The sequence below is a fragment of the Pteropus vampyrus genome, unplaced genomic scaffold, assembly GCF_000151845.1.
Source record: "Pteropus vampyrus isolate Shadow unplaced genomic scaffold, Pvam_2.0 Scaffold69, whole genome shotgun sequence".
Classification (NCBI taxonomy): Eukaryota; Metazoa; Chordata; class Mammalia; order Chiroptera; family Pteropodidae; genus Pteropus; species Pteropus vampyrus.
This window is the reverse complement of record NW_011888850.1, coordinates 77202-92167: the sequence shown is the minus strand read 5'-3', so window position 1 is coordinate 92167 and position 14966 is coordinate 77202. Positions and strand designations below refer to the sequence as shown.

At 34.8% G+C, this 14966-nt stretch overlaps 1 protein-coding gene across 1 annotated transcript in view; it reads right to left on the bottom strand.

The window, feature by feature from the left end:
- Nucleotides 1-14966, bottom strand: part of LOC105293196 (dynein heavy chain 11, axonemal) — a gene marked incomplete at its 5' end in the record, with an annotated part of 146959 nt that overhangs the window by 61003 nt on the left and 70990 nt on the right. The window contains 2 exons of the mRNA XM_023531528.1: nt 7006-7128; nt 8140-8375. Coding sequence (XP_023387296.1) covers nt 7006-7128; nt 8140-8375 — 359 coding nt within the window. The remainder of the gene's footprint in view (nt 1-7005; nt 7129-8139; nt 8376-14966) is intronic.

Below are 14966 nucleotides of genomic sequence, written 5' to 3'. Positions count from 1 at the left end.
AAAAAAATAAATTCAGGTTCTTTTTATAGTTGTTTATATTTGTTTGCCTTTAAAAAAATTTTTTTTAAGAAAATTGATTTTTTGAAGAAAATCTAAACAGTTTTAATCTGTGGCCTGTTTGGTATTTACTTTCAGATAAAGTCAAACAATATAAGCAAGATGACTGTGAGTGTCTGCATGCACTAGCTGTGGACCCTGAATGTTATCCTTTAAAAAAAATCTTGATTGAATTTGGGGACAGAAGGTTGTTGGAGGTCTTTTCTGCAATTAAACTTTATTTTGAATTTAGAAGTTGGGAGAGACTAGAATGCTGAATTCTATTACATGAGGGAATTAATTAACTTACAAATAAAAATATTCTTACCCACGAGGACATAATGAGAGAACTACATAACTCCAGAGATTGTCTAAAAACCATAAGCTTCCAGCTCAAGAGAGCCCGTTCTACTGCACCGTGGGAATTAACATGTTTCTATCTTAAATCCCATCCAAGACCTCATTCAAAATAGATCTATAATCAACTAAAATGCAATCATATGGCATCAACACCAAGAGCAGCAACACGGTCATACTTAACAAGCTGGAAACTTGCTAAGATAATTCCTCTTATTAATTTCAGCACAACTTTTAGGAAATGTAGTCATTATAAAATAAATATCTGTAAAATACTGTCTCTCATTTTATTATTTCTATAAAAATAGAAATTTATATCACATCACTAATATTTCTTAGTTTTAAGTTTCTTTCTAGGGGATGCTACTTGAAGACTATGAGTAAAAATAATTCTCTGAAAATACATGTAGAAAAAAGTATAAAATGTCTTTAAAAATATTTATATGCTAAGAAACACAAATATATTTACCATTCAAAATACATCTTGCAATAAGGTTACTCCAGCTAAAATTAAAGTAAAAAGCTACTTCAATAATGTTTGGGGAGATCTGAAAGACTAAAGAGATATAATTTTATGAAGATGCTTCACAGATCAGCAACTTCTCTAATATGTGAACCTGTAAATTTGCTCTGGAAAAAGTACATGTTGATAAATCTTCCCAGATATGTTTTCTGTCGATTGATACCATAAGATATATTTTACTTAAAATTAGGATTGTCTGGAGTTTGGTGGATTTAATTATTTGTAATTACCCAGCTGTTGTCAGCCTGTGGCCATTTTATGACAGTAGCATCTACTATGTGGGTCAGGTTCAACTGTATATCTTCTCAAACACAGATTTAATGTGCTATTGACGAAACCATTACTAGAACCAAATTAAAGTCTGGGCTGATGTATTGGTCCACAGGGAACTGTCAGACATGAAAGGAGTAATTAGTATTCATTACTTCATACTCCACAACATTCCAATTATTAATGAACTTCAACTTTTGGACTATGCTGTATCTATCACAGGCATCTTCTCAGACATATATTAGGAAGAATAAACTAATATTAGTTTTTAAAAAGGTCCCCCAAACAGAATTAACATAAACAAACACACTACTAATAGCTAGAAACTTTCTGAGGGATATAACTTTCTCTCAGGAGTATGAAAGTGTTATTCCACCTGCATTTGAAGAATATGATACAGTAAAGACATTCTGGGTGAATGTGTCAGCTTTGCAATCCCCGTGGGTCATTTCCAACCCCCCTTTTTTTCTTGTTTTTAATGCTATTTTGTCTTTACAATACAAAGAGGAACATTTGTAATCCCGTATGTAATCATATAAAGATAGAAATGTAAAGATAGAAGGGGATAGAAAAAAATCAAGTAAAATGTTCATTGCTGGGGATCAGAACAGAAAGACCGGTTAGAAAATTTACAAACATGTAGATTAGTTTAAAATGTGATTGAGGTCAAGTCAAATTTTTCTGTTCCTGTTTTAACATTGCAAATAGGTATCTATATTATTAAAGCGTATCAACATTTTCTTCTCCATTGTTTTCTCCCAGTTTTTATTTGTTGCATTAAAAGAAAAATAATTCTTATTTCTACCAATCTATTTTTATTTTTCCATATCCCCTGCTAGTTTACATATGTGTCAATATAAAATTTCTCTCTTTTTAAAAGAATTAGTTACATGAAGGAATACGAAAGCGTTTGTTTTGTTTAAACATACTTATTGTCTGTGAAAAGAATGCAATTTCTAAAATATCAACTTTATTCCAAAGTACTTTTAAAGCTTTTATAAACAACACTATTCTCAAAATTTTGAGTGCCCTCAAATTTTTTTTCATTAAAAAATAAGTGAGAAAAAATAGGAGGTAGGAATATTTTCTCCTAGGAAGAGGTAGCTAATGGTATTGAATAAGAAATTTTCCATATTAAAAAAATAAAAGAAAACAGCAGAACAGTGCAAGTCCCTAACTTAGTTCTCTGAAAGACTCCACAACTTTTGCACACTTTACAGGTAAGCATGTAAAATTGTATAAACATTTTGGAAAACAATTTGGCATAATTTTAAAAAGTGAATTGTGCACATACTCTACACCCGAACTCTTCTACTCCAGGATATAAGCTCTGAAGAACCTCTTGATGTATATATACACATGTAGATGTATATATACACATGTAGATGTATATGTGAATAATCAGTACATTAATGTTCATAGCGATGAAAATGAAAGAATAAGAGCTAAAAGCAAGAATATAGTTAAGTTTTAGAACATAATATTGAGTAAAAAATTCCAGTCCCTTTAAACTATATTCACTATGATGACATTTTTATAAAGCCCCAAATCAAACAAAAATAAACAATATATTGTTTTGAAAAAGCGTGATGAAACTTTTAAATAAAGTAATGAAGTGATAACAAAATTTAGAATATTGACTACTTTTGGGAGAGGAGGCAGAATGGGAAAGGAGAGGAGCACAAATGTGGCTTCAAGAATATTGGGAACCTTTCAGTTCATATTCTGAATGATAGGTACATGTCTAATTTATTATTATGCTTTATAACTTTTATATATTATATATTTTATGTATATCAATATTAAATAATAATATTTTAAAAACAAAAAGTCCTCTTAGGAGGCGACCTGAGACATCAGAAGGTGTGACTGATTCCCTCCCTTCTCACTCCTCCTTTTTGCTACTATGCTTCTCGGCTCCATTCAAGTTTGCTCACACGTCCCATGTCCAAAAGACAATGTCTTACTTCAGGAGCTCTAGCTCAGTTAGCATCACATTCACGCTCCTAATCACCCACATACTGTACCCATCACTTAAGATTCAAGGGAAATAATATATATTAGATACCTATATATGCTAGGCTCTGGGAAATTTTTTTATTTCTCACCGGATAGGAAATCATAAACACGAAAAAACAATCTAAACAGATTAACCCACGTCATCAAACTACAGGGTGGTAGACCAAGGTCGAATCAAGTTTCATCTCACTACTACTACTCCAATGCTAGTCTCTAACAATACCTGACTGTATAAGCCCCCTCTCAGTCTTAAAGTCTCTCTTGAAAATGCACATGTAGCTCGTTCGAGACAGGGGATTCAGCATTGCTTTTACTTTCTTTCCCATCCTATGAAAATGATGGAAAGGTACATGTTCAAAGAAAGAATGAATTCAAAATCATGTTGGAAAACAAGAGAGAGTACAATGAATGGAAGTGAAAAAGTTGAGGAACTAAAAAAAGGGATGCGAAACCTGATGGGAAAAAAATAGTAAAAGTTAACAGTAGACAATTCATGGAAAGTGAATAAACATATCCTCATTAACAATCAATGAAAGATAAAGCAGAAGCGAGATAAAGGTTCTATAATTTGATGCTTCTATTGGCTCTTGCTGATGGTGCCTTGTTTCCTTGCGTGTTCTGTGATTTTTGCCTGTGAGCTCATGTACGTTGGAAGTATATCTTTCACAACCCTCTAATGTCTGGATTTATGTACATTATTCCAGACAGGACTTTTGTTTGCTTCTGCAAAGTTCGCTGGTGTATGACCTACCTAAGGAGACTTTAAATTAAGTTATTGGTTTGAGGTATTTTGGGGCATAAGTAGTAAAATACTGTCTTGAACATTCCTAAGAAGGATGGTTTCTGGTTAGGAATTCTCAGGGAATATTTTTTCACCTCTTCCAAGTGAGAAGGTAGAGAAAAGAAAGTTTTCTTATTCAATGCTGTTATTTAATTTTTAACAAATTTTCCCTTAAACAAAGGTGTGTACCTTTGAATATACAGGATTCTCTTAAGAGACTTTACACCTGAACAGGCCCCAAGCTTGGTCCAGGCTTTAGGAGGTATCCTTAGGAAGAGGTATCCTTGTCTCTCTGATTCTTGCTTTTTTTGTTTTGTTTTGTTTTTGGATTCCTACTTTTTAATTGCACTTTTGTTGTTGTTGACCAAGTAACAAAAGGAATATTTTAACTTATTTAGTTGTTTTTCAGTATTCACATATCTCATCTACCACAGGGCCAGAAATTAGTCTATATTTTTATTTTTTGTTTTTATTTTGGTTAACCATCTTTCTAAAGGCATGTAGTATATGATCTTATCCTTAGAAAACTTGTAATCTATAGGAAAAGGCCAACCTATGGGTCATCTGTGGGTGACCAAGGACATCCGTGTCCTGGGCCCAGCTAATCTCTCCATTCTCATTTCTCCCAGTCTGTTCATCTCTCCACCCTCTCCTCTTTGCTTCCCCAACTCACGACTCTTCACTGATTTGGATCCTATTTGTAGTTCCCCAAAGCTGTTGGGCTGTTCCATGTGTTTTGCTGTTTGGTACTAGTTCTTTCATTCCAGGATTCTCTTCTCCCATTTGTCTGACAAATGTCTACTCATCTTTCAAGACTCATATTAAATATCGATGTAATCAAGTAATTTTTTTTTTCTATAAAGCCCTTCCAAGTCTCCACTACGGGAGTGATGATGCCCTGCTATGCATACTTCTATCCTCTCAGCAATGGCACTGTATTCCTTTTATTGTTTATAGCTCTGTCTTTACCCTAGGGAAACGTAGCTTCTTTAAAGGCAGGGTCTATACCTAATCATGCTTTGAATCTGAGCCCCTAGTACAGTGCCTGGCATATAGCAGTGCTCAGAGAAGGTTTATTCAGTGGCTGATAGAATATATAAGAACTCCATTAGCACTCGGATTCTCTGGGTAAAGATACTCTAAAAATATCTGCATGGGAAAGTAAAGTGGGCAAAACTAGAGATACAGATCTGAAATTTATCTTCATATAGGTGGTTGTTCTAACACATAAGAGTTTAGGTGCTAGGATTGTTGAGGTAGTAACTGAATATAATAAACAGCATTTGTTATAGTCTTACATATCATTTTAAATTCTCTTGACCTTTTAAAATGCTGGAACAATATGATCAGCTCTATAAGGCCTAATAGAGTGTACATATTCAGTAAATATTATTAACTTGGAATAAATTGTTCTGGCCTGATATTTTGAGATAAAGACTTGATGTTCTATGTAAAATAATTTGCTTCTAAAATAAAAGGCTTCTTGGATTTTCATTGATATTTAACTATATCCAAACCGAGGAAAAATCATGACTCAAGTTTATCAGTCTTTGAAATTTCAGATTGTCCAAAAATAAGTATATATCACATTTATTATATATGTGTGTGTGTGTGTGTGTGTGTGTGTGTGTGTGTGTGTGTATATATATATATATAGAGAGAGAGAGAGAGTGTCACCAAATTTCTTACACCTAAATTGTGTTATTGAAAGTCCAAGTTAAAGCTGGAGAATATATATTTCACTGACGAAAAATTTTAAGACTTGATAATAGAGTCAGAACATTAATAACAAGGATTTCACTCTACTGACGTTCAAGATTTTACACTATATTTTTAACACATCAGGCACAGCTACAATTATATTTATGTTAAAGCTGTAGTTTGTCAAGTGGCTTATTAGATTGTTCTAAATGCATATCTGGGTGAATTTTGGATTATTAAACCATTATAAGTTGTCGGTCACTGTAAATGGATTTACTTGGCAAATTGTATAACACATAGTATACTCATCAGTTAGAGACTATTTAAAAAATAGAAGTTAGTCACCCTTAAGTAGGCTTATTTTCACTTAAAATTGTCAGGAATAATCTAGTGATGAAAAAGGAGACAGATACCTTTGAGGCAGAGAGTGGATGTCGAAGAAGAAGGAGGTTGAGGAAGTTCAGAAATTATATCTCTGTAAAAAAAAAAAAAACACAACTCTCCTTTTAAGAGGAGGAAATTCAGTGAACTATGTCTAGGGAATGCTGGCTTCTTGAGTGAGGAGGCACAAAGGGCTTTTGAGATGCCACAGTCTCCTCTGAGGCCATGCAGGCTTGGTTAGAGACATAATTGCTGCCTCTGACCTTTTACACATTTATAATTCCTTGGAAATGGCGTCACTGCCCCTGGGAGGATGTCCTGGAGAGCAGAGGTGTCACCGGGGGAATGGTAGCCATTTAGAAGGTCACACAGAGCTCAAAGGGTGTTCTCACTTGTGAATATGGGGGGTGACTTTAGGGGTCCACTAATGAATATTTTAAGTTTATTAGGAACAAATAGAACTAACACAGTAAACCCATAATTTTGTGGATGTTATTACTTGCAATGAGGCCAAGTTAAACAAAATAATAGTGAGTGAATTTAAAATTATCGTAAAGAAAAATATTAAGTAAATAAGGACATAAGTGATATATAGTTCAGGCAAACATACATACTAAAGGTGTTTTGCAAAATACTGAAGTTAGAGAAACATTAGAATAAGCTAATAAAGGAGCAACTATCCTCAGATGTGTGAGAATGCATTTTTTGATCAGTAATTGCATAATATGAATCTAAATCCACCAAACAAATAGTCTGAAAGCCTAGATTATGTTGAGGTTGCTTTGGTCTTGGAATGTAGGTTGCATGGGATGGAAATTCAGAAATAACACCAAAAAAATTCTAATAGATTGCACTTAATGATGACGTTAAGAAACAGAAGCTGACAACTGAACTCGTTTGTAGCACAAAATATATGTTAAAAATTCAGAATACTTACTTTCCCTTTTTAATCGTGTTTCTGCCAAGCAGAGGATCAAGGACTGGATCTATTGTTTCCTCAACGTTTTCGATTAAGATGACATCTCCAAAGGCCAAAGCAGTTTCAATCACATTCAAAAACCTTAAAATTGAGTCAGAATGGAGATAACGAAATATAAATAAGCACAGGGAAACTGTTCACATTTACTTATATTAAGTTATATTTAATTAAATGTAGACATTTTAAATGGGACAAGCTAACTTAGAGAAAACTATTTTATAAAATAGTATTCTTCCTTAATGAGATTACATAGAAATTAAAGAGTAGATTTTGAGATAATCTTTAGTTATATTTTCCAAATGAAATTCAACAATTTGAACTAATAAGCCCATATGTAAATTAGTTGCTTTTGATAATAGTCATGGCTGAAATATATATAATTCCAAACATCATAAATTTAAATTCATTCAATAGGTCCTTTTTAATAAAAATTCCAAATTATATTAAATGTCTTGTGGTTTTATTAAACTTTCATTTTTTAAACCTTTAGGTTCAGTCATATAAAGTGGTGAACTATCATTTTATTTCATTTCCACTCTTTAAAAATCTCCTTTTTGAAAATAATTTTCTTCAAGTATTCAGATAAGAAGTACATTTATCTGCATAACTGCAGAGATTCCTTATTTCATTTCACATGTGAAAAGATGATGAAGGGGTCAAATGAAATATCAGTAAGTCTAAAATTATTTATTCAACATTAACTGAATACCAGCTACATATAAGACAGCTTTCTATAAACATCATTAAGCCTACAGGTGCAGTTGATGATTCTTATGTTATCATATGCCAAATGCTCTAAAGAAGGATTATAATACATTATATTTCCATTCTTGGCCTTAGGAAATTGACATATTTTCCCTCTCAACTGCAGTGTTTGTTCTAACCTTCAATCTAATAAGGGGATGCTGCCCAACATAAATGCTTTTTCAACAGAGATGCTTTGTGTGAAACATGAGCGGGCAGATAAACAAGTAGTACTAAACTGTCACATTTCAAAGTGGCAGTAAGGTCTAATGAATGCCAGGGCTTTGTGAAAACGAGACCCACTTTGCAGTCACTAAACAGAAAGCCAATCCCTCAGAGTTCACATACCCTTTCTGGCCCAAGTGTGTGACTTTCAGGTTAGTTCCATACTTAGTCTTGATCCACTTAATTCCCTGTTGCTGGGGATCTATCATTAGGGGCCAGCGTGCGCAGTGTGTTAGGATAGTGGCGTTCTCGGTTGACATTCTGTCACTGGGCAGCCCTTCATTATTCCAGGCGGCAATTGTAGCATCATCCGTCAACATGGCAATCAAGTCCAGACCTTCAGTTATTGGTATGGAAACCTTTAAAATCAGAGTTAAATGCAATAAACTGCCAGTTTGGCAGAGCAGATGTCTCAGAACGACAGACAAGGAAACAAGAGACCCAAGTCAAAAGAACACATATAAATTCTCTTGGAAGGCAACTAACATCCTCATCATGAAATGCAATTCGACCTGATAAGCCTGATCTTTACCTCTTAGAATCCTGTCAACTGCAGCATTCAACTTCTGGTTTATTACTGCATCTGTGTGGCTTCAAGTGAAAAGGACTATGCCCTATACACACATCTACAGCTATTCCAACACCAAGAAGTAAGGCAGGACGACAGGCACCAAGACACCAAGAAGTATGGCAGGACAACAGAAATGTATTTGCCCAGTGGAGAAATCACCCCATATAAGCAATGCTAACTAAAATGCATTATCTTGCTCAGGCATTTCATCTTTCACTACAGGCCAACACCACAAAGAGATGACTTCTCTTTCTGGGACGGGTTAATGGAATGTATTCAGTCTGCCGAATTCCATTAGTTTGCCAAGTGTGCCCAGGAACTTAAATTACAATCTCTTCTCTGCCTACACTGTGATCGTGGAAAGGAACATTGCAAAGTAGAGAGTTGTCTCCTTTAAAAGAGAGAGAGGGAGCGGGAAAGAGGGAGAGAGAAAAATAGAAAACTATTTTTAAAAAGAACAAGAATTCTCTATAAAAATGTACAGGTCACAAAAAGTAAACGAGATCATGGAAAGCAATTTTTTTGTGTGGTCATCAATCACCAAACACTTATTGAACACCTCCTACATATAAAACTCTCTCCAGAGACACCCAAATGAGCAAGATGAAAAAAGAGCTAGTCCCAAGGCTTGATGGAAACATGCCTCCATAAGAGATCATAGGAAAAGCACGACTTGGAGTAGGCAAGGGAGGCCATAGCCACAGGAGTTGGTTGGTTGGTTGGTTGGTTGGCCACAGAGCTTCAGCAAACGAAATGTTGAACAAATTCCCACAGTAAAGCTGGGATGCAATTTGATATCAATATAGGAAAGATAGTGCAGTATTTCTACTGTCCTTGACTATGATGTTATCTTAGAAGTACAGTCTATCTCCTAGTGACATGAACAATAGGCTCTGGGATCTGATTCCATACCGTTTCCTTAAAGATACAAGCAAACTGAATATCTTTTAGAATGAGCATTCTCCTATTAGCAAAGGATATGTGGCTTTAGTTTTTTGCCTTCTACTTAATAGAAACAACTTGAAACAACTGGAAGCTTGAATTAATTTTAATTTCTGAAGCTAAAAGGAGTAATAGAAAGTACACGTGTAGGTCTTGTATTTTAGTTCAATAGATTGTTTGAGCACCTACTGTTTGCAGAGTTCAAGGGATCTAAGAGAATGCCAGCTTACCCCTTTTTTAATGGTCAATTTAGTCTAGTAGGGGAAAAAAACAAGTAGCTCACATTAAAGAATCTCACAAATATTGTGAAATACTTTAAGACTTAAATTTTTAAAAACAAATTTTAGGACATATTCTTTATAGAAAGTTGTAAGACTACATACAGAAATCTTTTCTTCATCAAAATATTTTTTGGTAGTTACAATACAGGCATTGCTTTGCAGCAAATCCTCCCCCCGCCCCCCGCCCTCCGGTTTATGATGAGGAAAATAAACTTTAATCCATATGTATCTTTTTAGTCCACCCCTCTTTTGAGAATTCCTTGAAGGAGCCTACAGAAAGGAAAATGAGTTTGGAACCAAATGCAAAGAGGGAGCCCTTTTAAGACCAAAGTCAGCTTGCAAGTCATTAAGGCTCCACCTAATTGCTTCATCAAGTAGTGTCAACATGTTGTCAGTCAGGATGCTACTACAAAATGAGGCTGGGAAAAAATAATAAAGAGGCTCCCCTCTTTCGAAAAGAAGCTTTTACTAAGAGAGAAAAGAGAAGGCTGGACGCACCTTCCGTAAGCCAAGCCAAACTAATTCTCATACTAAATGTATATCAGAATCTTCTGAAAACTGACCAAGTGGTATATTCCAAAGAAAAAAGGGAATTTCCTGATGAGGTAAGACTCTCAGTTTCTCCTAATGTGATGGTAACAAAACAACCAATGTTTACGTGTTATGTTTACAAAATTTATTCATATACATTCACTGTTTTCATCATCTAATTCAACTCTTACAGAAGTTCTGCAAGGTAGATACCTCTATTTTTATTTTATTTTATTTTGCTCAGGACATTGAGGCTTAGAAAGGTTAACACTAATAATAACTCCATGTATGTGTTCTGTCTGAGCATTTCAACATTAAGAAATTGGCAAGAAGAGGAAAAACCAACAAAGAAGTCCAAGAAAAATTGACCAGTGAGGTAGGATGAAGATGAAGGGAGGGTGATGTCTTGGAATCAAGTAAAGGAAGTACTGATGGAGGATGAAGTGGTCAACTGTATCAAACACAGCCAATAATCAAGTATGATGAGAATGAAAAACAAACCACTAGACTTAGAAATGTGGAAGCAAAATCCAGTAAGAGTTTTTGTGGAGTGGTGGGGACAAAAGCCTGTCTGGGGTGACTCAGAGAAAAGAAGGGAGGATTTGGAGACAGTGAATATAGATTACTCTTCTGAAGTGATGACTGTAAATGAGAGCAGAGAAATGGAGGAGTAGCTGGGGGAGCAAGGAGGGTCGAGATATTTGTTGGTATGGTTTTTTTTTTTCAATTGCAGTTGATATTCAATATTATATTAGTTTCAGGTGTACAGCATAGTTAGACATTTATATAACTTAACCAAATAGTTCTCCCAGTTAGTCTAGTATCCCCACAACACCATACATAGTTATCAGAATATCACTGACTATATTCCCTATGCTGTACTTTACATCCCTGTGACTACTTTGTAACTACCTATTTGTACTTCTCATTCCTTCAACTTTTTCAGCCAGCCTCTCAAGCCCTGTCCTATATGGCAACCATCAGTTTCTTCTCTGTATCTATTTTTCTAATGTGAGCAATAACTACATATTTGAATGTTGAAGGGAATGATTTAATAATGAATGAATAGAGGGAAAAATTGATGACAGAGAGGGGAGAATTGCTGTAGAATTGTCCTTGAGGAAGGGCGAGGGGATGGAAACTAGTATACAACCCAAATGGTCTTGATAAAAACTTGATAAAAACTTGATTTGGTCTTAGATAAAAACTGTCAACTGTCCATCTTACAGCATTAGGAAGGAAGACCATAGATGAGCAGAGATTTTGGTAGTTTATGATAGTTTATGCATTATCATATATTAAATATATCAAGTATCTCTCTACATCTTTGAATGCTTCTGAATTCGGTGGTATTCTAGTTTTCTACTTCCCTATGCAGAACCACTTCATTGTAATTATTGTAGTTTTAGAATATATTTTAATATCTTAAAGGACAAGTACCCTCTTACTGTCCTATTCCAAAATTATCTTGAAGTTTTTAGAAACATATTCTTTCAACAAACTTTAGAATCACTGGTTCAAGTGAAAATATAATTCCCCTTGGAGTTTTGGCTTGAACTTAGTTAAATGTATTTGCTAAATTGGAGGGAATTGATGAATTTAGAATATGAAGTCATCACTTCTAGGAGTACATTAGGAATTGCTGGCTTGCTTCATAAAAGAGTTCCTTCCAAAGTAACCTTAAACATGTCAACTGATCATCAGTAAATGACATGTTTGGTTCAAAGATTTAAGAATCATAGAAATCACAGTCACACATGCTGACTGTTAATTTACAAACCATCAGAATCCCCCAGGTACTCAAGCCAAACTGACAAGCCAAAGATACTTAGGAGACAGTCACCTACAGACAAATAGAGCCCTAGAAGACACTCTGTATTTTGAGGAGAAATAAGAGGAGATGCTTCTTGGAAGGGCAAGACGAGAGAACACTGTCAAATGAAAATTAATAAAAAATTAGCATTGGTAAACAATTCCAGCTCCTCTTGGGACCCTGGCACACGTTCGTATAGATGCGATTGCCCTCCCACTTTGCTGTGACTGAATCTAGAAGTAGTAGAAGATAAGTAGATCGGAAACTGGAAAGCTCTATTCCATAAGGACAAGCATTTGTCATGTTTTATGTAGCACTTTCTGCCAGGCGTCTTAGAGACAGAAAAGTCTCTTCCAAAGGGATGTCATTTATATAACTTGGAATCACTTTCTTCTTTAGTATCGTTATGGCCAGAGATGAGTGGGAGAGTCAGCCGGTCGTATTTTAGGGTCTCTTTCACAGTTTGCATGGTACCAAATGCTTTCAAGAAAAAAAAAAAAGAGAGCATTGTGATGACTAAAAACAGACATGGGGTTTCCTGTGGAGGACTGTGGGGCTACAGGAAAACACAGGGCCGCAGTTAAAACGAATATATGTTTAGCATATATCATCAGAAAATGATCACTTTGTCTTGGTTATATGTGTAGAATGTTTAGACATTTTGGATAAGTCAATCGATTTTCTTTCCATGGAACCCCATGTTTGGAATTTTAAGTAAATGGGAAAATGCAAATCAACTGACAGGAAACTTCCCAGAAAACACATACACTAAACAATGCTACACCAGTAGTTAAAGACCGATTTTAAAATTAAATTTGAGAAGGCAAATTTCCAATTTAAAAAAATGTAAAATGACTGGTAGTATAAGTCTATACTATCAATAGTATTACACCTCCCAGAGCAAGGCGTAATTATAACAATAAGAAGACAAAGCAAAATTCAATAGTTTAGACGTTATGAAGTAAGTGTATTTCCCTATAATTTTGGCAAGAATGAGAAAACTTTATGACTGAGAATTTAGAGAAGATCACAAAAGACGACACTATCAAACTGAAGTCACCATGGGGAGATCCAGGCAAACACATCCATCCGTACAGAGGATTAAAGTTTGGAGATGAGACAGAAAAAGATAAGAATTAGATCACTAAGACTTTTGAAACTCACAATCCAATTAGAAGTGGACAAAATCAGCAGAATGCTTCATCCTCTTATATAAAAGCATATGTTATGGCATAATTAAAGAAGAAACTTGAACTTCCAGGGAGTGATACAGATAACCTCTTTTTAAAAATCTGCAGTATAAAGACATGGTTTGATATTACAGATATATTAAATAATTTAGTTACAAAATTTTAAAAAAAAAATTATGGGATGCCTTCAACAATGAGCTTTCCCCAAAACATTTAATTTTATTTAAATTACAAAAATTCCATTGACATGTATTTATGTCATAAAACTATAGCCATCTCTCAGTACCAAAGGAGGGTTGGTTCAAGGATCTTCCGTGGACACCAAAATCCGAAGATGCTCAAAGTCCCTTATATAAAATGGTGTAGAACAATACATAGATTCAGCTCTCCACATCCTCAAATTCCCAACCGTGGTTCGAAAATGCTGTTTTTGATCCACAGTTGAATCCATGGATGTGAAACCTGAGGATATGGAGGGCTGACTGTATATTTATTTTGAAAAGTCCGCATATAAATCAACCAATGTAGTTTGAATCTGTTGTTCAAGAGGCAACTGTACTGTGAAAGTTGAAGAAGAATCACCAATGTAGAACATTAATATACAGAGAGATTTAGGATATCTCGAGGCCTGGATATATAAACTAAGAACCTGCTTTAGTCAACTGAGATAACATAGTGTTGCTTAGATAACAGTGGCCGGAAAGTCAGAAATCTGATTTCCTGTTCTATCTGACCTTAGTCAAGACATTTAAACTTCCATGTCTCAGTCTTTTCTATAAGGAGGATTTTAAACTAGATAATTCCAAATCTTTCAAATCTATGATTCCCTTTGCTTATGGGTTTGAATTTTCAAATTTAGGGTAAACTATTTTTGTAATTATGTACAAAACACTATACTTTTAATCTGAAAGTAGTCATAAAAAATCTTTAACAAATAATTTGTCATCTTAGTAAGAAAACAAAGTTTCATGCTATAATAATCCAAATTTGATTTGTTATGTTTTGTTAAAAGCTACAACTACATCTCTGTAATTTATATAATTACTTTTCATGTTTTTCATCTCTCTCTGTTTAGCCATCATTAAAATAAGAAAGACACAGGAGACATCTCCTTCACACCAGAACTTTCAGTCAGTTATTATTACAGAGGTACAAAGAGCTTGGTATATATACTCTTTTTACTGCTGAAATTTCAATATGATGCTTCCAAATGTTGATAAGGTAAAGAAAAGAGCTTACCTTCTGCTGAAGAAAGGGAACCCACTTGCAGTCTACCAGTTCCTGGCGGTACTGTTGTGTGAAGGATCCCACGTAAGACACAAAGGCTGCCGTAAGGAGAACGTCTCCACAGAGTGTCTTCTCTTGAGTTTCGAAGGATTTAATAGACTGACCCCAGCGGAACTTCTCTGACTGAAAGATAAAATCACTAAGCTGTAATTGCAGGGTGAGCATCAACTCAACAAATGTTTAATGTAGTTATCTTGGAGCACAATTTAAGTCTTTGTCCTTCTGCATAGTCTCTAGAAGGAACAGAACATAAGTGGTTGGCATGACTGTTACGATCTTTCATACATTGAAAACCCATCATTCTGAAGGAGCTCTCATTCTCTCTTCAGTGGAGT